The 23,930-nt window shown below is 41.6% G+C and overlaps 1 protein-coding gene and 1 long non-coding RNA gene across 3 annotated transcripts in view; one reads left to right on the top strand and one right to left on the bottom strand.

Annotated features, from left to right (window-relative positions):
• The window catches only part of UBE2D3 (ubiquitin conjugating enzyme E2 D3), a 29,404-nt gene extending 11,995 nt beyond the window's left edge, over positions 1-17,409 (bottom strand). The window contains exon 1 of the mRNA XM_075066223.1: positions 16,539-17,409. Within this exon, the coding sequence (XP_074922324.1) occupies positions 16,539-16,562 (24 nt within the window). The 5' untranslated portion in view covers positions 16,563-17,409. The remainder of the gene's footprint in view (positions 1-16,538) is intronic.
• Positions 17,410-17,495: 86 nt separating this feature from the next.
• LOC116826294 (uncharacterized) lies at positions 17,496-20,583 on the top strand. Of its 2 annotated transcripts, none has more exons than XR_004374055.2 (2): positions 17,496-17,613; positions 19,444-20,583. It is a non-coding gene; the product is annotated as an uncharacterized LOC116826294 (long non-coding RNA). The 2 variants fall into 2 exon arrangements; XR_012655934.1 differs by lacking the exon at positions 17,496-17,613 and adding an exon at positions 17,620-19,253.
• The last annotated feature ends 3,347 nt before the right edge of the window (positions 20,584-23,930 follow it).

Here is a 23,930-nt window from a genome sequence, read left to right as displayed (position 1 = left end):
TGCCCGCAGGCACTGCCCCCTGCAGCTCCCATTGGTCAGAAACCATGGCCAATGGGAGCTGTGGCGGTGGCGCTTCTGGTGGGGGCAGCATGCAGAGCCCCTTGGCTGCCCCTACACTTAGGAGCTGGAGGGGGGACATGCCACAGCTTCTCAGAGCCATGCGGAGCAGGGCAAGCCCCTGACCCTGCTCCCCAGCTGGAGCCTGAGGGCGTATTAAAATGTCTGCAGGGCCGGATGCAGCCCCTGGGTCGTAGTTCACTCACTCTTGCTCTAAGTTCAATGTGTAGTCTCAATTCCTCTAAAAAGACGTACATGGATGTAATCTCATTTCTCATCCACACATGAGAATGGTCACTTTTCTCAGTGTCTAGCTAAAATCTGTTGAGATCCACTAGAGAACTCCTCTAAATACTAAAGGTGTCATAACAGATGACTCATCTACAGTTGAGTAGAAGCAGTCATATGGCATTTAACAACTGAGATACATTCATATTTACACTGTCACTGGACTATCCAATTTGATCTGGGAGAAGCAACAGATCTGTGGTATTTGCGTTTTTACCAAAAACTGCCAACAGCACCTAGAGCCCTAGGTGGGCTCTTTAGTTCATAAAAACACACACAAAAATAAGTGAGATTGTACTAGAGGAAGAAAAAATTGAGCTTTGCACTGCAGCTTCACAAAGGTTGTAAGAGGCAAATTCCATAGACCAGGGAGAGTTACAAAGGATACTGGAGGTCTTCAGAGCAATAAGTTCAGACTAAAAACTGAGACATGAGATCCCTCTTTTAGTGTAAGGGGATTTTCTAATAAATCTAGTAAAAAATGCCAATACTTAAGCTAGAGGTAGAAACACCTGACTACCAGTGAAAGAAATCCCATCTAAAAAAAATGAAGCGGAGGACAAAGCAAAGTTCAAAGCAAAGTGTATATGTAGAAAGATTGCGCGTATATATAGCTTAGCTAATATGAACAGTTTGAAAGTTAAAACATTTGAGTTTCAGGGCTCTTTACTCCTCAAGTCACATCCACCACAAGTATTTACTCCAATATGGAGGTACCCATTTTACACATTAAGAAAATGGTTTTAGATATTGGTTAAAAATGACTTTCCTTGTCAGCATATAAGTAGCCTCAACAGCCTGAAGGACTATGGTTTTGGCTGGCCTACTGTGATTAGATAAAACATGTCTTGATTTTAAGACAGATTTAATTGGTAAAAATTCCTGTGTAGAAAGCATCATATAGCACATCACATTTCAACTGCTATACAAACATTAAACTTCAAAAGCCTGATTAGGTTAACACTCCTTGTGTGCCTCCATTCCCTCATTTGGAAAGATGCATTTTTCATCCCTCTTAGCCCCACTACTCGTGTGACAAACTAGAACTAAATTGTGCAGCGAGGCCAACTGATTTCAGAAGTGCTCCAGCAAGAACCTGAGAATTCTGCACAAGAGTCAATGTCAAAAATTTAAGTCCATTTTCACATTTAATATAATCAGCCTAGTTGTTAGAATATAGAACTTAGGTGTATTTGTTTCTCACTTAGCTAGTTACAGGAGTATAAAAACAAAGAATAAAAAATCAGTCTGCCTGTGTATGGGCCTTCTCTCACTAGGATAGTCTGAGGCCTTGTTCTTAGGCTAAGGCCTTTGGCTAAGCATCAGGGGCAGCCATAAGCTGTGAAGTGTAGGGTCATATCCAAACCAGTCACTCTGACATAAGGTGGCACTGGGCTGCTAGGAAGATGATCCTGTCCTGACAGTGCCCATCACCACCAGATAAAGAAACAGATATTAAGATGTTTAAAGAAAACTTAGTTTGATAGCATCCTGTCTGGCAAGAAATCACTTAACCATTGTTGTGAACCCTCATTTCTGTATTGTTTTATCTTTATGGCCCACACTTTTCTATTGTTCATCTGTCTGGTTCTCTAATTGTTTCCATCTGCTGTATAATTAATTTTGCTAGGTCTAAGTTAATTAGGATAGTGGGATATAATTGCTTAGAGAATTATGTTACAATAATACGTTAGGATTGATTGGTTAAGGTATAGAAGAGATTATTATAAAAACTAGGGTCAAACAGGAAGCGGAACGGAAACTGGCATCACTTTTGTTAAGGGGGGGAATGGGAACAGGGACAAGGGGTAAACGCTCTGCAGCGTCAGAGTTGGGAAAGGAACACTAGGGAATAGACTATCGACATATAGAAATAAGCCTGACTAGTGTAAAGGGCTTCAGAACATGCTTGATTGGAAATAACCCCAACAAACATTGCATTGTCTGCACTTCGGACTTCTGGTCTTTTTATTTGCCGTCTGCGTGACAAGAACCAGGGAAGTGGAAGGGTGAAGGGAAAGCCCTTTAATACTAGTTTTCACAATGATTATAGTAATACTGAATCCTATTTTATGGTATTCTCAAATGTCACGCGTTGCTCATTTATGTTACAGCTACATTAAAGAAGTTGTCAATGAAAAGATAGAGGTATTTTGCATTTGGGTAGTTGAAAAGTTCCATGCTGGCTCTTAGATAATAGCGATACGCATCTCTAAGTGCCTCCTCCTACAGACAACCAAAAAAATCATGATGGTATATGAAATCTGGAAAAGCATGAGGCCATTTGGGTTATGGCATTCAAGAAAAAAATTGACGTTTTTCACACTAGGGAAGGCAAACATTTGATCTTTCCTCTCATCCTTTGAGGCAAGGGGGGTGGAAGAGACCGAGAATGACTGATTTGGGAGTGGGGCGGGGGGAGAGGACAAGGGACAAATTTCCTCCTCAGGTCAGTGACCAGCTGCCCCAATACCTACCACTGCTTACAGCAGCAGAGGGCAAATATTCTGGCAGAACCTTTCAGCCTGTCAGTGAAATAGTTTCAATATTAGGCTTTGAAAGTTAATATTTCATTGAGCTGAATAGGAGCACCTCACCTCTGACTAAAGAAGATACTGTTTACATTTGATACACTTTAAGGTTCTCTTTACAATCATAAGGCCTGGCAGTTTTTTAAAAATTAAAATGAAGCACCATTCTGTAGTAATTTCTCTCTCTGCAGAAAATGAGGGGCCCCGTTTACTCTTTCGATACTTTGTGTCACTCTGCTTGTTCCCTCTAGTTTCTGTTCCCTTCTTGATTCCCTTTAGTCTTAGTCTCCTCTTCTTTTTTTGGAAGGCATATTTAAGGATACTCCATTAGGATTCCTACGCTAGGAATTTTTTGAGATTCCATTTAATAAGGAATAGACCTACTTCCATCTTAAGACAGCCAATGATACCTTTTTTCAGTTTACAGGGACAGTTCTGAGAAACATGAACAGTATTTCCAAGCAGCTGACTCATCTACAGAGATCTCAGACCCAGCTGGGAAGGAATAAATGAATGACCAGTCTTGGTTCAGAACTTGGATGTACTACTACTAGAGGGAAGGATTAGTCTTGTAATAAAAGCACAAGATTAAGAATCCGGTTCTCTGTCTGGATCTGCCACGGACTTCCTGTGTAGCTTTGGGCAAACCACCTCTGTATCTCAGTTTTCAAATCTAGAAACTTGTGATAGCCATATTAAGGATTAAATGTACAGCATTTTAAAGCACTAATTAAGGATTAATTACACTCCACTGTTCCTGTTAAATACACTGCACCTCATAGTGCTCTAAGTAGCAATACAAGTAATTTGACCCAGGAGGGAAAGTTACGAACATAGCAAGGTAGTTGGGACAGTGAAAAAGGAGACACCCTCAGTTATGATCATGACAGATTTTAGAACACAAATTCAGCATTTACTAAGAGTTTCTGCTAAATTTTTGGCTTAGAAGTTTTACAGTAACTTTGTATTAAGTAGTAATAAGGAGGGAAAGAAATGACAGTACAGAGGCAGCTATTTCCCCCAATATTCCATGTGTATATGAAAGCAACTCAGTGGTTTCAAGACAAGAAACATTGTCCATCACTGTACTATAAAAATTAATTGCTAATTATATTTGTGCAAAATGGCCAAGTCATTGTTGATGCTGGGAACCATAAGTGAATTTCTTGGGTTTTGGATGGAAAGTAAACCAAAGTTTTAGCACTAGTTTTTGCTTAAATATTTTTGTACTACTGTATTTGAGCACAAACATTTATAAGTGTGGATAACATGTAATTTCAAACACTGAATTGTGCTCCAAGTACACACCACCCTATGGAACATGAAAAGCTTGAATTTTGCAATAATAAAAAAAAAACTCACTCAACTGAGACCCCTTTTTCAGATATTTAAAAGGTTTGAGAGAAAAAAAGACATCTGAAGGGAGAATGAAGACCGCTCAGAGGATCAGGGGCACAGCGCTTGTGTGCTAATACAGTTCCATACACTGGGTACAGTTAAGAACATTTCAGAAATATAGCAGCTAATGTAAAAATTGTTAGAGACCTGACAATTTTAGACGTTAGAATTTAATGCATTACAGCTGCCTTCTTGCAAGACACCTTACATAACAGGCTCTGTGTCCACTCTTCTCTCCCTCACTGTTAGAGTTTGCATTCCATGTCATAGCTGCTGCCCCTTCCTGGTCAAAGCTGAAATAACTTCTACTAGTTCAACATGAATGCCAGCTGACTTCAACCCATGGATTCTAGCGGGTGCCTTTTTCTCTACTTTCATAAAGTGTAATAATCTAATGGGGAGTTTAAGACTTGATTCTGAAGATTAAATAATTAAAATAGATTATTCATTAGAAAAATACATTGCAGTCTTGTGAAAAAGGCACAATAGAAGAGGCTGAATTGATCTGCTAACATTTCAAATAAATTTGTTTAAACTAAGAATGAGAAATTACAGACCAAGATGTAATTCCAGGAATATTTAAGCCCTAGCAAAAAGACATTTAACATCAGAAAGCCTTCTCAAAGTACATTAACTTGACACTTAAAACGTCAACACCCAAGAATGCATTATTACATTAATCTTCCCTCATTGGAGGAGACTCGAGGACTACTCTGTGACAGGAACGATTGAACGGGTCTAAAAAGAGGGATAAGGAAAACAGAAAATATAAGCCTGTGTTAAGATTAAAAGTGGAAGTTAAATGCCTTTCCTATAACCTCCACTCATAGCAGCCATTAGAGTACTAGAATTAGTTATCACTGGAGCAGAATACCACATGAAGTCATAATAGTTCCAGTGCTACTCATATTTAGGTCGTGTTTCAAATGCAAGTATAACCATCAAAAATACATACAAAGAGACATTTGGAAAGTAATAAAATATAATGGAATAAAATTCATTATACCTATTACAAATATAAAATTAAAAACAAGTCACAGCTTATAAGTAACAAGTAAGTCAGAAATGTTAATATTTACATAAAAAGGCATTAAATTATTAAGAAAGTAAACACGGGCTAAGAAAGTAAACAGGCAAGGAATAAAGCCATTATACAAAAACAGGTACAGAAAACACTGAAGACAAGCCCAAGGATCATGGATATATTTAAAAACACCACATTTTCATTCTCATTAATTTGCTAGTACATTCCTGTTTTGTCTTTAGGACCTAAACTCTTGAGGGTAAAACTTAAGTTTATTCAGTGTCTAGCAATGTGGTTCTGGTCAGGACTGGTGGAGACCACCACAGTATAATTGCTCCATATAAAAAGAAAACCCCTACTTTAAAACAACATGCACGTTGTAAGTCAAGTACTCAAAAGTTTGGAAGTTTCAGACTTCAGGAGCAACTTTAATTCAGTTACCTTGTACATGTGCATGAATTATGTTAGACTAACTATGATCACAAGCTATTCAATTGACAGGACCGCTGCCTCAATCAGTGCACAGGATTGTGCCTCATTTGTCATATTTGTTATAATGGGTACAGAAAATAAGGCAGGGATTACAGAAAGAGAAAGGATTCATGGTTAAGGCAGTTGAATGGTACTCCAGAGAACTGGATTCTATTCTCACTTCTCATGCACAGTTCCTGATGCTGGGCAAATTATTTAAACCAAACTTCATAGGTGACCACTACCTGTTTTCTTCATTTTCTGAATGCCTAACTCAAGACACCTTGAGCTCACAGCAACTGAAGTCAGCTGTAGTTGTGCTCTCAACGTATCAAGTACTACAAAAAGGCTAAGTAATTTTGTTTTAAATGGCCATATGTATCTCAAATTAGGCATGCAATATGAATGTATGCTTTCAGCCTTAATCTCTTTGCTTCAACTCATTCTCCATAAAATTGGGTTATCCCTGTCTCACAAGGAGTGTTGGGAAGACAACTTCCTTGATGTTTGAAGCACTTAGATGCTACGGTAGACACCACAGAAAGACAAGGCGGAAATTAATCAATCTGTATTCAGTGCAGTTTGGACAGTGTGCAGTAAATAAGAACTGGGACCGTATTTCTTTTTATCCCTATCTTTCAGTATATCGAATAGCTACCCATTTAGTGAGTAGTGTCCATCCTGTACATCTAAATTCTGGCATTTCTCCAATTTGAGAAGCGTTGCAATCTTCACGTACAAGAAAATCCTTATGTTAAAAATATTTCCAAGTTTTTTTTTTTAAAGTAAAAAAACCCAAACAATCATGTGGAACATACTGACACCCCTCCCTTCCCCTCCAACATGGGTCATCAGCAGAGCTGGAACCTTTAGAATCACAGCATAGAACACCACCTGAGGTAACAGTAAGAAACACACTGGCAATTTGCTAGTAAGTGGAGGACTGTTCAAACTCAGGAATTTGTGGTTCAATTCTAGTTTCTGGAGTTCTCTACTGAGACTCTTCTGCCCCCATCCCCCAAGCCTCCTTGTTCTTGTTTTCCTCTGCTCCTATCTAACCCCACCACTACCCCAGACTCTATTGTCCCCAACCCTCTGCATCTGAACCAAGTTTTATCCTCCCTTCTCCATGCTGCTTGGGAGCCAATAGAAGGAGCATTGACAACACAGGATAGAGTCTCCATGTTCTCACACTGATGCCCCTGCTACTAGTAAGTACAACTGAAACAGACTCCTGCTCAGGCCCTTGTGTCCTGGGCTGGAGCATACTCAGTGCCAATCAGAGAAATGTTCTGCCAAATAAATAAGCCTCTACTAAACAGACAAATTGTGATTTTTCATACTGGTAGTTCAGCCAAGCTTGGGTAAGTTTTCCACAGAGACGGCAAATTTCAATTCCCTGTAACAAAGCACGGAGACACTACAGCTTCTCAGAATATTCTGAAGATGTTTTATAATGGGCAATGTTAAGCATCATAACTTTCACTTTTAGTGAACACACAATTGCTATTTAGATTCACATTGAACCTCATGTCAGCATGTCACTTGATTTACTAATTCAGGATTCTTTTACTTTAAATGTTAAAATATTCAAGGTCAATTTTTGAAATTCTTAGTGCAGTTTTTCATTCATGTGAGGCCCAGCTACCACTTAACAAGTGATTGATTTCTTATGGACCCTCACTTTTTATGAATAAAAGAATGTGAATGAGAGCTCATGTACATGGGGAAATTTACTAACATAACTATATGACATGCATCCGACGAAGTGGTTATTCACTCACGAAAGCTCATGTTCCAATATGTGTTAGTCTGTAAGGTGCCGCAGGACTCTTTGCTGCTTTTACAGATCCAGACTAACATGGCTACCCTCTGATACTTAACATAACTATACTACCGCTACAGATATATTGCTGTAACTTCCAGCATGTAAATCTTCTGAAAATCTCCACACAGGAAGTTACACCAGTACACTTGTAGCAATATATATTTTATTAGTATAATTATACCGGTATATTTCCTTGTGAAGAAAGCCCTAAATCTTGGAGAGGATAAAGATTTTTGAAGTTTAAGGGGCCCCTGATTGGCCCTCTTTTTTCATTCCTTCAAGGAGCAAATGCCCTGCTGTGATCCCAGGTAGGGTTGTCCATCACTGGCTGTGGTGTAAGATGTAGCACCACCACCTGAGGCAGAAGCTGCCTCCACAGAAGAGACTGTTTTATGCATAAACAGCCACTGGAGCACACCCTCAAAACTACTGGGATAATTCTGGAAGTGGTTAATCATCTCCTAAATGCGAAAGAGGCTGACTGGGGGAAGATGAAAAGTACTTGTACTCTCCACCCACACAAAGGATGGTATAGCACTGAAGGGAGTGATGGGAAAAGGGATGTTCCAAGGAAATGGTCCAGGGAAGCTCACTCAGCCGATAAGTCAACTTATTCCAAACTCTCCACCCTCAGGCAGGACCATCCCTACTCTCTCAAAGGCCCTCTGATCTGCGATTGTGAAGGGATCATAAAAGGCATACTGTAGGCTTTACGCAGGACCGCATCTTCACATCTCCGAACTGACTTCACTAGACAGCTGAAATTCTGGTTTCTTCTCAAACCTTCCACTTAGACCCTACCTCTCTTGGGGAGATTCCAGGGAGGAGGAGGGGAGAGAGAGAAGAGGAGGAAATTTGACAGCTACCCAAACCCTCCTCAAACATACACTGTGTTTTTTGGATCCCTCTGCCTTTTTCATCTCAGCTGCAGATTGCATCATGTTCCTATTGACATATATAATGCTTTAAGTAGCAGAAGAGTGAAACTAACCAGGTGTAAGGAGCAAAACCTGTTTCTCTTCTCTCCTCACCCACAGTAGTCAGAAACAGAATTTATGCCCCTGGTGCTTTTAAGGCAAGTGAAGCACATGTTGGAGCACAGACTGCAACACCAAAACAAAGGTGGCTGAGGTAGTATTTTTTATTGGAACAACTTCTGTTGGGTAGAGAGACTCTTCTGAGCTTACAGAGCACTTTAGAGCTGTGTAAACTCAAAAGCTTCTCTCTTATCCATGGAAGTTTGTCCCATAAAAGATACTACCTCTCTCAACTTGTCTCCCTAATATCCTGGGACTGACACAGCTACAACATTACATACAACAATGCAAGGTACCAAATTTTGCTATTTGAAATAGAAACTCCACAACATGAAGAAAAATGAAGCACAGCTTAACAGCGACATCTACTTCCTGAGCAAATGCAAGGAACAAAACATAACTCTTGACCTCTACGTACAAAACTAAATATCCTGAACAGCTCTGCAGATGGACTTCATAAAAACTGAGGAATCACTTACTGCAGCTCACATACTCCAAAAAGGACCACCTCAGACAAGAAATCACCACATGTTCCCACATACTGCAAGAAAAAAGATCAGAGAAGTCACCTGAAAATCATGCAAGAAATCAAACTATCAAGAAAAGTTGATGACAGCCATCCAACACAAATACAAGAAGTGGAACCAACTACTCCACAACCTACAAAAAACTATCTCCAGGAGAAATCATGGCACCAATATCTACTAAATGAACACTACATGATGCCCAAACATCTATCAAGACTACTGCTAATGAACCAAACTATCTGCACTCTCTAAGGGTAGGTCTACACTGCAACTGACAACCCACAACTGGCCTGTGCCAACAGACTCAGGCTCATACGGTTTGGACTAAGGGTCCCTTTAACTGCGGTGCAGATATTTGGGTTTATCTGGGCTTCAGCTGCAGCTCTGGGACCCTCCCACCTCACAGGGTCCTAGAGCCCAGGCTCCAGCCCGAGCATCTACACCACAATTAAATAACCTCTTCACCCAAGCATCAGCCAAGGGTCTTTAATTTCAGTGCAGACATGCCCTGAGGGACTGAACTTCTGCTCTGCCGCAGAACCGGATACCAGACTAAGAGCATGTCTACACTACAATCGATGACCTATGTAACTACTGCAGTGGCTCATGTCCACATTATCCACCTTTCTGTCAGCGATGTGCGTCCTCACCACAAGCACTTCCACTGACTGAAGAGGGGCCGTGTGTGTGTGCGGGAGGGAAAGGGAAAGAGGAAAGAGTTCTGAGAGCCAGGCTTCTCACTTCTCCATTCCTAGGTCGAAGCAGGGGGGAAGCTGCCTGTGGTTTCTCATCTCCAGTGGTGAGATCTGCACCCAGAGTCCAGTTGGCTGCTGACCCCAGGGGACAGCAGGGCTCCCAGAAGGGAGCCCAAGCGGCAGCCCAAGCCGAAAGCCTGGGTGGCAGCCTGGCTTATAGCAGAGACCCAGTAGCAGCATGTCTGGGAGCCAGCTTTCTTGTTCATTTCACGTTACCAGCAGAATATTAGCCAAACACCAGATATAAGTAACACAGCATCTACACAGACAAGAGTGAAGCTAACCAGGTGCAAGGAGCAAAATCTGTTTCTCTTCTCTCCTCACCCATAGTAATCAGAGACAGAATTTATGCCCCTGGTGCTTTTAAAGCAAGTGAAGCACATGTTGGAGCACAGACTGCAACGCCAAAACACGGACACTGCGTCACCCTAACTACACCGAGATAAGCCCTACGCCTCTCGTGGAGGTGGAGTTATATCATCAGTGTAGTAGGGCAATTACATCAGCAGGAGCAAGGCTGTAATACAGACCAAGCCTCACGTGACTTTCTCTGTCCTCACCTTCCTTTCCTCCCTATGACTTGAGGGGTGTTAACTCATTTCATGGTACCTTCTAGCTTGAAGTTTCATCGTGTATTTAGCTGTGACGCTCTGAGTGGTAGTCTACACCGGAAGCGCTAGAGACACTATGGTGAGTGGTGGTAACTATGTCAGTGGGAGAACATCTCCTGCCAACATAATGCTGTCTACACTAGCACTTAGGTCAGTGTAACTTGCCTTGCTCAGGTGCGTGGATTATTCACACTCCAAGCAATGTAAATTATACCAAAGTGGTAGCGTAGACAAGCACTGAGTAAGTTTCCCAGTCCTGAAAAAGGGCTCTGTGTGAACTCGAAAGCTTGTCTTTCGACAGCAGAATTTCGTTCAATTAAAAAAAAATATTACCTCACCCATCTTGTCTCCAATATCCTGGGACTGATACGGCTACAACATTGCATACATCAACACAATTCATTCTTGGCCTTCACAGTTACCTTCAGAGGCCCACTGTGCTTTAAAATAGGTAAGTGACATTTTTTGTTAATTGTGGCTTTGCAAACAGTTATGCTTAATCTCAAGAAGTATGGACAGATACTTCGTCACCACCATACTATACAGCTAGACCCCATTTGCTGAGACCCTAAAAGCCAGCTCCAGAGTCTAACAGACTCCAAGTATGATGAAAGAATGACACATACTGAAGGATCAACGTGACTGGAAGGCTATCAGTGCGATTTCTAGCAAGCTGAAAAGAAAAGGTTTAAAATTAGTTGTGTGCTGAACACCATTACTTCTTTGTGCAATCTGGACCTTAATTCACTTTTTAGAAAAATATCTGCAGTTCGCTCACTCAATCAGGAACACACTGGAGTCTAAGAATTTTAAAGGTAAATTGCAAAAATTTTTTAAAACATTTTCCTTTTCAGTGTGTGTGTGTTTAAAGAGTGCCTGAAAAATTTATTAGTCCTGGTCTATATTACAGGGTTAGGGTGACAGAAACTGCCCTGTGTCAACCTCACTACAGAATGTCTTCCCTTAAATTTGGCTTCCACCAACGTAAGTGCTTCTCTATGCCGAGTTAGTACTATACGACCATGTCCCCAAGCGGCGCCGAGTCATAACTGACGCAATTAGGTTAACGCAATGTCAGTATAGACACTATGCTGCTTGAGTCAACTATTACTGGTTTTCAAGAACTGTCCCACAATGCCCCACACTGACAATACAAATCGATACAAGTGCTCCTGGTAAGGAAGCACACCACTGACCTAGGCAGCCAATGTATACACACACAAGCTATTTAATATCTGAGGTGGCTATAATCTGATATAAATTAGCTTGACATTTTGTAGTGTAGACGGCCTTAATCTTTAAGCTCAAATATCAGAAGTGTCATAGTCTTGCTGGAGAACCTGTAGGAGTTCTCAGGAATGTTTATTGTAAGATGTAACACATCGAGTGAAGGGGCCAGAGTAACAAAGCCTTCATTTATCCAGAATACTAGCCACTGTAGTTAATGACCTGTTAACAAAAACTAATGACAGAAAATCCCTTTCCCTCTTCTTTATCAACTTTCACTCTTTGCTCTTGTGATGCACCCTTTCACATCTCTCCAGGAATAAGCATTTTCTGAATTGAAGTATTTTACAAGAGAGGCATTACCACCAATTCAGCTGAAAATATGGTAATATAAGAGATATTTTTTTTGGTAAAATCCCTGGTGTACACCATGGCTGTAGTCGGCCTAGACAGGGCTGGAATTTCAAAAGTAATAACGAAAAGAGAAAAAAAGTCTAAAAACCTTTCAGGCTTCTGTCATAAAGCTGCAAAAAAGGAACAAGCTCAAAGTTTGTGCTTCAAAGATTACCTACAGAGAGATATCTTATTGTTATCAATTGCTTTTTCCAGGATCTGTTCGACTGTTTAATACCCATTTTCTTATAACACTGCTTACTTGCCCAACCTTTTAACAAGCACACATTCTCCCAATTCCTGTAACAAGCTCAAACCCTTGCCTCCAAATCACATGATAAAGGCAAACAGAGCAAATCATTGATCAAGATATAAACATCACAACAAGGATTGGTGTATAGGGGCAATTCCCACCTTACTTGGAAGGAAGCCATTTTAAGAAACCTCAGCAACTACTTTTAATATCTCAAATAGCTATATTGGTACTAAATAAATACAGTGACTAAGAACTATAGGACCTCTTTCTCAGCTTGACACATTGAACAACCTTGGCATCTCAGTATATTTCTTCTTAGAACCTCTTACTGAAGACCAATTCAATAGATGCACAGGAAAGGTAGTTTATTATAAGAATGCACTAGAAGTGCGAAAATCTGTTTAAAGTCTGTTGAAACATTTGATTAATTTAAGGGGATACTTAGTTGCTTCTGTGTTTGTATTGTTACAAAAATCTAAAGTTACTAAAACTAAAAGATTAGACAAAACTTCTGTCCCGTCCCCCCAATTTGTGTACTCCACATATATGTACACAGTGCTATCAGAGTCAATTTCACTATTTGCCTTGCATAACCAGTTTTCCTTTATTTGTGTAGGGTTCTCAAACAGCAACAGAATAAAACTTAGAAAAATGATAGAGCAAAAATATTTGTTAGAGGGGCTCTGGATCAAGACTAATTTTTAAAGTATGATTTCAAGTTACTAACCCTTTATCAGGTGTGAACAGACAACTTGCCTCAACAAATCTGCCCTCCATTTGAATCGGCTTTTTAATCCTGCCCCTGCACTCTCTCCAAAACTATTAGACTGAAGAAAACAACTTTTCCTGAACAATATTATGGCATCCTTGGTCCCATAGTGCACAAATAGATTATTAGTATTTTAATTTCCTTATTTTAAGAGTAGTTGCCATAAAAATGGTCTGATGTAGTCAGATTCCCATTAGATCAAAACCATCCCACTTCTTTGGGCAGAAACTGATGGAATTTGCACTGGAAAATAATCTCAAACTGCCACTAAACTGAAAGCTACCTAGTACCAGTACACTGGTAGTAATGTAGTGTGTGTAAAAAGTTAATGCTGTCATTTATAACATTTTCATCCCAAATACCAAAAGTCAGTATTCTGTTTTAATGTTAATTTAATCCTTAAACAAGAAAACAGTAGCTTCAAGGTTAAAACTGAAGACTCAGTGAACTGAAGATTCTTTCCTAAAAAGTTACCCCAAAATACATAGCCTAATGCAGTGGTCCCCAACGTGGTGACCACGGGTGTCATGGCGCCCGCCGGGGAATCTATGTGCACCTGCATACTGGCCGGCGGACAAGCATCCGCCGAAAAGCAGCGTCACCAAGAAGCATCGCAGCCGAAATACTGCTAATTTTCGGCAGCAATGCCTCTTGACATTGCCGTTTCTTGATGGCATTTCGGTGGATGCTTGTCCACCAGCCAGTGACCTTGTTGACTCGTCTGCCACCCAGAAAAGGTTGAGGACCACTGACCTAATGTTTTCACGCATTCTAAAATGCAATCTCAAAATGGTTGATGAAGCGCCAAGTCAATATTAGATAGCTTTTGTAAATAAATGAAAAGTAGGCTTATCCTAAATCCCAACTTTTCAGAACAAATTTCTATGTTCGCAAGACCTGAAAGTCTATTTTTACTTACCTGCCAAGCCCCAAGTTTAATATTTTGGTTCACTTCAAAGAGCATGGTCCTTAACAAAGGAATCAAACCAGATCAGGAACTGACATCACAAACACAAAGGAGAGGTATTTTTCTTTCATCTGCTGAAGACAATGAACTCTGACCTTGGCAGGTAAAATTTCTACAGACTTGCAAATTAGACTGAATCAGGTATGTACACTTACAGTGCTCTGAGGTCTTGGACTTGCATTTTGCAGCCCTGACTAGTGCCAAGCATATACTATAAGGAAGCATGGAGTTTCAAAGTCTGATCTGTTGCACCATAAAATCTAGAAACTGATGTCTGGATGAGTTTGCCAGGCCTAGAAAGCATCTCAGAATCCCAAACTACAGAAAAAGGATTTATCTAACTATAATGGTCTCAGATGGCAACTGCTGAAAATCAAGTCATAACTGTAAACAGAACAAATATGGACACATCTTGCAGCCTGGTTTGGCTACATTAGTCAAAAATGGTTATCATTTCCAACCACTAACCTGGGACAGGAAAGATCTGAACCCCTGGACATAATAATACTTTTATTATTAGTCATGTTTATTAAGATTGTGCTTAAAAACTATCCAAGAATGCAGCCCCATTTTGTTAGGGACTGTAGACAGTCCCTACACTCCAAAAATCTTACAATCTAAATATACCAAGAAGTCTAAAATTACTTTTAAAAATGTGCTGAGGCTCCAAGTAAGATAGCAGGTTAAGTACAGATTATGCATTTGAGAGTTTGTCTTGATTTATACTTGACAAATTCCTCGGACCTAAAGAAGTCTGAGTTCAGGATGCATTTCATTTGCGTACACTGGTGACACAGCATACCAGGGAGTCTCCCAGATGCATTTTAATTTAAGTTATATCATCCACAGTTACAGTGGAAACAAGTTTTGGTGGCAAGTTTTCCAGAAACTTAAGTGTTTTAAGAGTGTCATTTTAATTCAAATCTACACATTCTCCTACTTAAAACAACAGTTTTGAATAAGAGTTTTGTTATTCTTGAGTGTAAGCAATAAATTAAGACACAGTAACCACATTATGCTCCTGTTAGATAACCAAACTAGTAAGTCAAGACACCAGACCTCCACAGTAAGAGAGTGTCAAGTTACTGTAATATTTAAGAAAAATATGACAAACCCTAATCACTGCATCCAAAATTGACATTTTCAGTGCATGATTTAATGGCACTATGAGTTTCTGGTTTGTTGGCAAGCTGTAAAGTGACAAAGACAAAAATCATTCTTCTAGTCTCAAAATATTTAAAATGTCGTAATACTTGTAAGTACAGATCAACATCAATTTAGAGCTTAAGCTATTTATTTTTAAATCATGCTTATCCTTAAGACCCCAACAGTTTGGGAGCTTGAATGCTGCACTACAACACTAAAACTTTGTTCCACAGGAACGTCACAACTGAAATTGAGAAGATCTACAAGTTACTTAAACCCCACCCTCTGCCACTAACCTGCCTCTCTGGAAAGGTTAAACTTCCATCACCCCAACTTTTTTTTTTTTTTTGAGTTAGCTGTAAAGTTACTCCACCCTGCTGGATTGTGCAAGGATGAAATTCTCAATACATCATCACACAACAGTCTTCCATCCCCAATACAACAAGAAATGAGGTAAAAAGCCATTCCTCTACGACATTACGAAAGCGGTGGGTTTCCAGGAAGAAGTGGAAATCTAGAGGAATAGGAGCAGCTGCTGCTGTGCAGTGAGAGTTGACGGGAGCGTGGACGTGTGTGTGATGTTATTGCAGAAAGCAAGAGACCCGGAAAGAGCCTGAACTAGGCAAACCCGCCGCCATCTTACAATGCGGGAAAGAAGTTACACGCCAGGGAAGAGAAACTAGTCTGGCCAGGAGGCGGATTCCCCCCTCGGGAAGGAGCGACCCGGCACTGACTGTCCCTGCGATGTAAATATAGCCACAGCACAGCCAGGGAAATCAATAACAGCACCAGCGCAAGAGATGGAGGCGAGAAGCCGACACCATCTCTGCGCCGAGTGACACTGACATTTAGAGCCCTTGCCCGGGTCCTCCGGAGAACCCAACGCGTCCCCGCGGGGCCACCACGACCTTCCCAGTGACTGCGACAAAAAGGGCTCCCGGGCAACATCACCCGATCTCCCTACCTCGCCCCGCACAGCCAGCCCGGGCCCCGGAAGGAGATCAGGCCCCCTGCTCTTCACCGCGGGGGGAGGGGAGTCACCCACCCCGGCCGGAGGCCTCCCTCACTCCCCACGCAGAGCCGGGGGCACCGCGCACACACCAGGCAATACCCGTGCGGGACCCAATAACCCCGAGCGACAGCAACACCGCACCAGGGACTCGCTCCTACCGGGGCCTGACGCGCAGCCCCGGCGTTCGCCGGGGCGGGGGGGGGAGGCGCAGCGCCGTCTTCCCGGCCCGGCCTTCGCTCACCTTGTTGATGCGTTTGAGCGCCATTGTGTGTGTGCGCACCGCCGCCCGCCGGGCCTGTCTCTGCGCCGCGGTGACTCCGGGCTCCGCTCGCGCTGAGGGGGGAGGGGGGTAGTTGCGTCTCTCCTTCCTCCGGAAACAGCCAGGGGCGCTCGCCCGCACGGAGCGCAGCCGCCCAGAGCCTCCTCCCGACGGGCGGGTCCGGCCCCTTCTTCAGAGAGCGCTGGCTGCTGCCGCCTCGGGGAGGACAGACTATGAGCTGCGCCGCCAGGGAAGAAACCGAGCTTAGCCCCCCTACACACCCGCCGCCGGTGGCGAGCCCGAGAAGAAAAGAGGGGACAGTAGGCACCACCCCCCGCTCCCGGGGGCGGGTCACTGAGGAACCTCGCTTGCACCCCCCTCTGACTGGAGCAGGGAGGGACGCGCTAACCGCCGCCGCCTGGGAATCTGCGCACGCGCTACCAAGACTGATGGAAGGGGGGCAGTCGCGGGGAGACTCAGGCTCGTGCAAGTTGCACGCACGCGCCTTGTAGTGCTGCTGGGGTGGGGGGAAATTAAGAGGTGGGGAAGGCTCGTAGGGGCTCTCTCGCGAGAGTAAGACTGCACGCGTGTCTGTTCTGGGGAGGGAAAAAGGCGCCGCTTCGCCAATCAGAATCCCGTGCTTCCCTCTTCGCAGACAATGTGAAACTGGCGCATTAGGCAGGGCCCAATTTCTCCCTGCGCTTAAGTAGGCGGTTTGTCCTTCCCTTTGCGGGCAACAGAGCTAAGGCTCTTGCCGGGCCTTCGAGTGTCCTGCGTGCCCCACTCGTGGTCACTCCTTAGTCCCTGCCCCGGCGTTCGGCTGTGCGTGTTCACAAAATGGCCGTCGAGACCGGATCTGCGTTCGTGTTTTGCTAACCTCGTACTGGTATCCCTCCGCTCAGCCGCTGCGAAGGGGGAACATACCCCGGCGACGCTAGAGGAGGAGTGGCACGAATGCCCCTCCCTTTCCTGTTTGTCTCTCCCGACCCAGGGTGTATTTCCAGGCCGCTGTACCACCAGTGTAGACGTAGTAGGTTTGCATCTTGGTGGAGTCGAGGTCAGTCGTGTCCCCAGCTGGGGTCTTCTGTCCGGGTTACATTGGGGTACAATTATGCTGCCTTGCTTGCTAGGATTGCTGGCTATACAGACACAGCTTGGTTAGGGTTGCTAATTTTCTAATTACATAAAACCCAACACTGTGTTCTGCCCCGAGGTCCTGCCCCTTCCCAGAGGGCCAGCCCCTGCTTGCTCCATCCCCACTCCCTTTACTTCCATAATTTTAAGCTTGTTAAGAGCAGGTTAGACAAACAGCTGTCAGTGACAGGTTTCAGAGTGGTAGCTCTGTTAGGTTGTATCAGCAAAAAGGAGGAGGAGTCCTTATGGCACCTTAGAGACTAACAAATTTATTTGGGCATAAGTTTTCCGGGGGCTAAAAGCCACTTCATCAGATGTGTGCAGTGGAAAATACAGAAGGAAGCTCTATATATTACAGAGAACATGAAAAAATGAGGATTGCCATACCAACTAATTTAATTTAATTTGCAATTTCTCATTGGAGTCTATTTTTGAACTTTTTGGTTGAAGAATTGCCATTTTTAGGTCTGTAATTGAGTGTCTAGGGAAGCTGACGTGTTCTCTGACTGGTTTTTGCATAGAGACTGTCAGGTTTGGCCAGTGTACATGGCAGACAGGCATTGCTGGCACATGATGGCATATATCACATTGGTAGATGTGCAGGTGAACGAGCAACTGATGGTGTGGCTGATATGATTAGGTCCTATTCAAGGGACATACCTATTAAGGGACACCATCATAGGACATCACATCAGGTACAGCTGCCGCTGCCACCACACAGCACAGAGACCAGGTCAGGCCAACTCTGCAGCTGTGCTGCCCCAGGCGCTCACAGCCCCACCTGGCGCATTGTGAGTTGAGGCTGCAGGGGAGAGGGGACAGTGGAGGAGGGCCTGGGGGTGAGCCTCCCAGGCCAAGAGTTCAGGGGGCGGGCAGGATGGTCCCACAGGCTGTAGTTTGCTCACCCCGGTCTAGATAACACTTAGTGTTGCAATGACTGCAGGGGACTGGAGTAGACCTCTCACTGGAGGTCCTTCCAGTCCTACAATTCCATGATGGGAGTTCACACATGAGGACTATTATTTCAGGCTGCCTGCAGACCAAAGCAGACAACACTTTTGGCAGGCTACCTTTGTTAACAATGAGGACTAGAAACCTTATTAAAAAAATAGTTTAGATTTTAAAGAATCTGACTCTGCCCTTTCATTCACAAATGTGTCAGATGGGCAATGTGTTTGACACCTCTGCTCTGCAGTGTGTGACTTAAGTAAATATTAAGTCCTAATGTCTCCAAGTAACAAAATAGAGCTTGTTTTATGTGATCACAATTTATCATGTGCTCCTGTGTGATCTTCAGAGAATGCGGTCAGCAGAAAGTCAAGTCTCTGAAGAAGGCTAGGTGAATGTTGCAGACAGAGGCTCCTCTGAGAATGGAACATGAGGTCCCTTTAGGGTGACCAGACTCCCAATATTAGGCCTTCATCTTATATAGGCAACTATGCCTCCCTCCAAAAAAGTGTCCCGATTTTTTGTACTTGCTATCTGGTCATCCTAGGGCCCTTGCAGCAGCAAGAGCTGGGAAGATGCTAGGAATGGAATAAGAAGCCCTCTGGAGGAGGGAAGGTATGATGCAGAGACTTGGCTTATTTATTTTACAAGCACATCATAGTGGTAAAGCCAAAAATACAACTGTATGCCTCCCTCTTTATGGGGCGGAGCTGTGGTTCAAGAAAATATTTTAAAAAGGGTCTTCACTCTTCCAAGATTTTGAAAATGACACCTACTTCAAGCCTTATGTCCATTTCTTTTCTAGGAATGGGTGGTGATACCTGGCTCCTCAAGCACTTAGAGCCATTCTCTCTGGAATTAACTTGATTATCACACCAAGGTCCATGGACTACTTTAAGTCTCCTAGAGCACTTTCAATGACCCATGGAGCTGCTGCTTCTATCCTGGTGGAATATCTGGTCAGTCTTAACCAGTGATGCTTCCTGTCTAAAAGTTTATAGAGCCTTTTTTTAAATAGGTAACTCAGAACAAGGCTGCTTTCTAACTTTGTATTAGATGCTTCTACTTGTGTAAATTCAATCATACTTAGATTTTTGAGGCAAGAACCTTACCTCATTTTGGTGAGGTAGCAAACATGTAAGAGGACAAAATCAAACTGCAAACTGACCTGGAGAGATTAGAGAAATGGAGTTTTCAGGAAGTTATGGGAGGTTCACTGTTAACAACTGTGATATCCAGGGAAAATAAATAACCAGCATCGATACATAATTGAGGAGCGTAACCAAACCACCATATCCATTTCAGTGATTTGAGTTTGTTTTCATTATGTTGTCTTTAGTATTGCTCTGATATTACTTTTCTGTGTACCCAAGGAGTCTAGTTGCTGCAGAAGAGATGTGGGACCAGAAGGGGAAGTGTCCACAAGAAAATCTCAATCTTTAAAAATGTTTCCCAATATAAAAAAGTTTAAGAACTGGGTTATACGATAAACACATTGAAAACAATATTCTGCCTTATAAAATTAAATGTTTTTTAATATGGGACTGATATGTCGCTGTTAAGGGATTTTAGCAATTGTGGCCCTAGGGGAAAAAAAGTTGTTTTTCTGTGTGATAAATTTTATCCATTCCTAGCATCTTCTTTGCTCCTATTCCTTTTGTTACCCAGCTTCTTGCATCAGGACTATACCATATAATCATTATTACTGTATTCTACAGATGTGGTCTAAACCACATCTTTCATTAGTGTCTCTACAATGTTTTGGGACATTACTATATAGGATGCATCTGTGTGATTTTTCTTGCTGATTTAAGTGTGCAAGAATGGTTATCCTGGTATACATCTTGTTTTTGTGTGCTATTTCAAAGATCATACATCAAAATAAAAACATTTGAAAGTGTGATCTCATGTACATGTGATAAAATAAAAACAAGTACTGAGAATGGTTTCATTTGTGGTCATTGGTTTGTAATAGATTTTTATTTCTGTAAATAAGTTAGGTTCACGTTAGGTGAATATACATGATTAAATAAAAAATAAGTAGTTTGTATCCTCAGTTAAAAGCAATTAAATACATAGTAGTATGTTAATGTAACATGATACTTGAGATTTTAATTCACAAAAGGCAAGGACATTTAAAGTTATGTTATTAATTTATTTAGAGCAGGGGTCGGCCACCTTTCAGAGGTGGTGTGCCGAGTCTTCATTTATTCACTATAATTTAAGGTTTCACATGCCAATAATACATTTTAATGTTTTTAGGTCTATTTTTATAAGTCTATAATATTTAACTAAACTATTGTAAGTAAATAAGGTTTTTAAAATGTTTAAGAAGTTTCGTTTAAAATTAAATTAAAATGCAGAGCTCCCGGACCAGTGGCTAGGACCCGGGCAGTGTGAGTGCCACTGAAAATCAGCTCGTGTGCCACCTTTGGCACCCGTGCCATAGGTTCCCTACCCCTGATTTAGAGTTATAAACAAATAAAAACGAGCCACTGCCCAAGGTTTTAGCTCCCCTGCCATAAATTACCAAAACATATAATATTAAACCACTGGCAGAACAAAGTCTCTTCTACCAGTCTGATGTGTCTCAAATCTTTTATCAATGCTATATATATTTATCAGCTTTCAAAATTACCATGAATAGTCAGTAACTCATTGATCTCAACAAGAATAATTAGGTTAGTAAAGACTAGTTGTGCAAGTAAGGGTTTGCAGGTTCAGGCCCTATTATGAAAGCCTTTGCAGAGCTTTGCAGTGCTGACATAAAGTAATGAAGACCATATGAAGTAATGGAAAATACTAGTGAGACAAGTTATGATTGCTGTAGGAACAATGAATATGGGTTTCCTGATTTATATACATTTAGCATTTTAACCTTAATGTATTTGCCTGTAAGTATTAGTATTTTGAATTTGGTTCATTTTATTTTGACTTTTAAGATCAATCCTAAAAAAATGGTGGTGGGATTGTCACTTATGTAATTTAGCCAATCCGTACACAGCTATGATTTGTTCATTTATATACCACCATGATATTTATTTAAAAGTTTCAAAAGTAGTAGTAGTTTTTTTCCTTCAGACATTGAAACACTGAGTTCCTGGCCACAATGTCATATTTGTGACTGAGAGGCCTCTGACATCATAGCTGTGAGATATGACTTGCTTGTTAAATAGTTGAGTACTAAACTATATATTGCAGCACTGTTTTAAAAACAAACAATAAAAAACCACACATCTTTCATCAGGTATCTTCATAACAGCTCAAACATGCTGTAACACTTTACCGCTGTCAAACCTGTATTAAATATTGTGTAAGTTGAATTACATATATAGGAAATATTTATGTAGTGATACAGTCGCCATTGTCTACATTGTGCTACTTTATCATCTTCTACAGAGCCACCCTAAGAGCCAAATTCTGAAATTCTTACTCCAGCAAAAGTCTAATTACATGACAAGTTTGAAGTTTTAAATCCAAACAGTTTTTGAGTCAAGAAAGGGCATTTGAACAATTTTCTTCAAGTGGGAAAACCCATCAAGTTTTCATACACTACTAACTTAAAAATTATGGAAGAGATTTTCTTCAAAATTTCTAGATACAAAAAAAAAAAAGAACAATTCAATTTCAAGAATACCTTCTCAACCATGACTACAGCCATATCTGGAGCATTGCTACTAAAACTAGAAGCAATGGCCTAAAGCTAAGAAAGGAAAAGTTTAGACTACACATAGCGGGGGGTGAGGGGGTTGTCTTAAAGTACAAGCCTAGAACAGTAGAATGGATTTACAGTGGAGCTGGTTGGGGTACTCTCAGTTCAAATATTCAAAAACTTATGTAAGACTGCTCAGTATGTGTAATGTGGCAATAAAAAATGCTGTAAAATGCACTGAGGTGTGGGGCAGTCAGTATTATTGGAGTAGCTGCGACTCCACATTCAGATAGATTACACCACCCAACTGTTCATTGGACCTCAGTTCTTCCTATAATGTCTGGTCTTTGTTTTGTTTTCAAATAGGCAAAAACTGATATTACTGTAAGATCCCACAGTAGAATCTATAATCTGAGGACAATGCATTTGCACTTGATCAAAAGACCATTTAAATCAGTAAGAGACATCTTGGGAAAAAATATATATATTCATGAAGTAAAGCGGATAATTTAGTTCTTTGTAGACAGAAATACTATTCTTCCATTATATGTGGCACTAGAGAGAGAAATTAGATTTGTGAAGGTTTTTGTGATTCAGGTTTAAAATCTTGGTAGTATAATGTTACTTGACACCTAGACCCAGATTCAGCAAAGCACATGCTTAACTTCAAGCACACAGATAGACTCATGGAAATGGTTAAATGCTTTTCTGAATAGATGCCTTATATAGCATCTTCCATTTGATGATCTCAAAGTACTTTGCTGACTTTAATGAGCTAGGTACTCCAAGTATTGTTATCCCCATTTTAGAGACAGAGACTGGAATTAAAGAGAGGTTATGTAACTTGCCCAAGGTCAAACAGGAAGTCTGTAACAAAACCAGAAACAGAACACAGAATGGGGGAGAGGGAGAATGCTTTACTTTGGGAAAATACTTCAGGTTGCTTTGGCACTACCAAAATGGATATCATGGTCCAATTCACAAGGATGTGCTGGACTAAAACTGCAGTAACAAATTAATTCAATGGAGTTACACTGGTAGAAAACAAACACTACTGTGGTGAATCAGGCCCTCTAAAGATATTTTAAATGTGTTTAACAATATTATAAAATCTCAAACTATAAACCTGACATTTAAAAACTGTAATTTTCACCATTTGTTATTGTTTAAATATTTCCATTCCATTTGGAAACATTTGGCATGGTTCTCATTTACACTAAGGCTACTTTTTACCTCTCTGGCAGCAGAAAGGGGCCTTTACACTCTTAGCCCTGGTCTACACTACAAGTTTAGGTCGAATTTAGCAGCGTTAGATCAATTTAACTCTGCTGCCATCCACACGCCGAAGCCATTTTTGTCGACTTAAAAGGGCTCAAAATTGATTTCTGTACTCCTCCCCGATGAGGGGATTAGTGCTGAAAGTGACCCTGCTGTGTCGAATTTGGGGTAGTGTGGACGCAATTTGACAGTAGTGGCCTCCGGGAGCTATCCCAGAGTGCTCCATTGTGACCGCTCTGGACAGCACTCTCAAGTCAAATGCACTGGCCAGGTAGACAGGAAAAGCCCCGCAAATTTTTGAATTTCATTGCCTGTTTGGCCAGCGTGGCAAGCTGATCAGCACAGGTGACCATGCAGAGCTC

Source organism: Chelonoidis abingdonii, chromosome 5 (genome assembly GCF_003597395.2).
Source record: "Chelonoidis abingdonii isolate Lonesome George chromosome 5, CheloAbing_2.0, whole genome shotgun sequence".
Classification (NCBI taxonomy): Eukaryota; Metazoa; Chordata; order Testudines; family Testudinidae; genus Chelonoidis; species Chelonoidis abingdonii.
The sequence above is the reverse complement of the archived record's forward strand: the minus strand, read 5'-3'. Positions and strand labels throughout refer to the sequence as shown.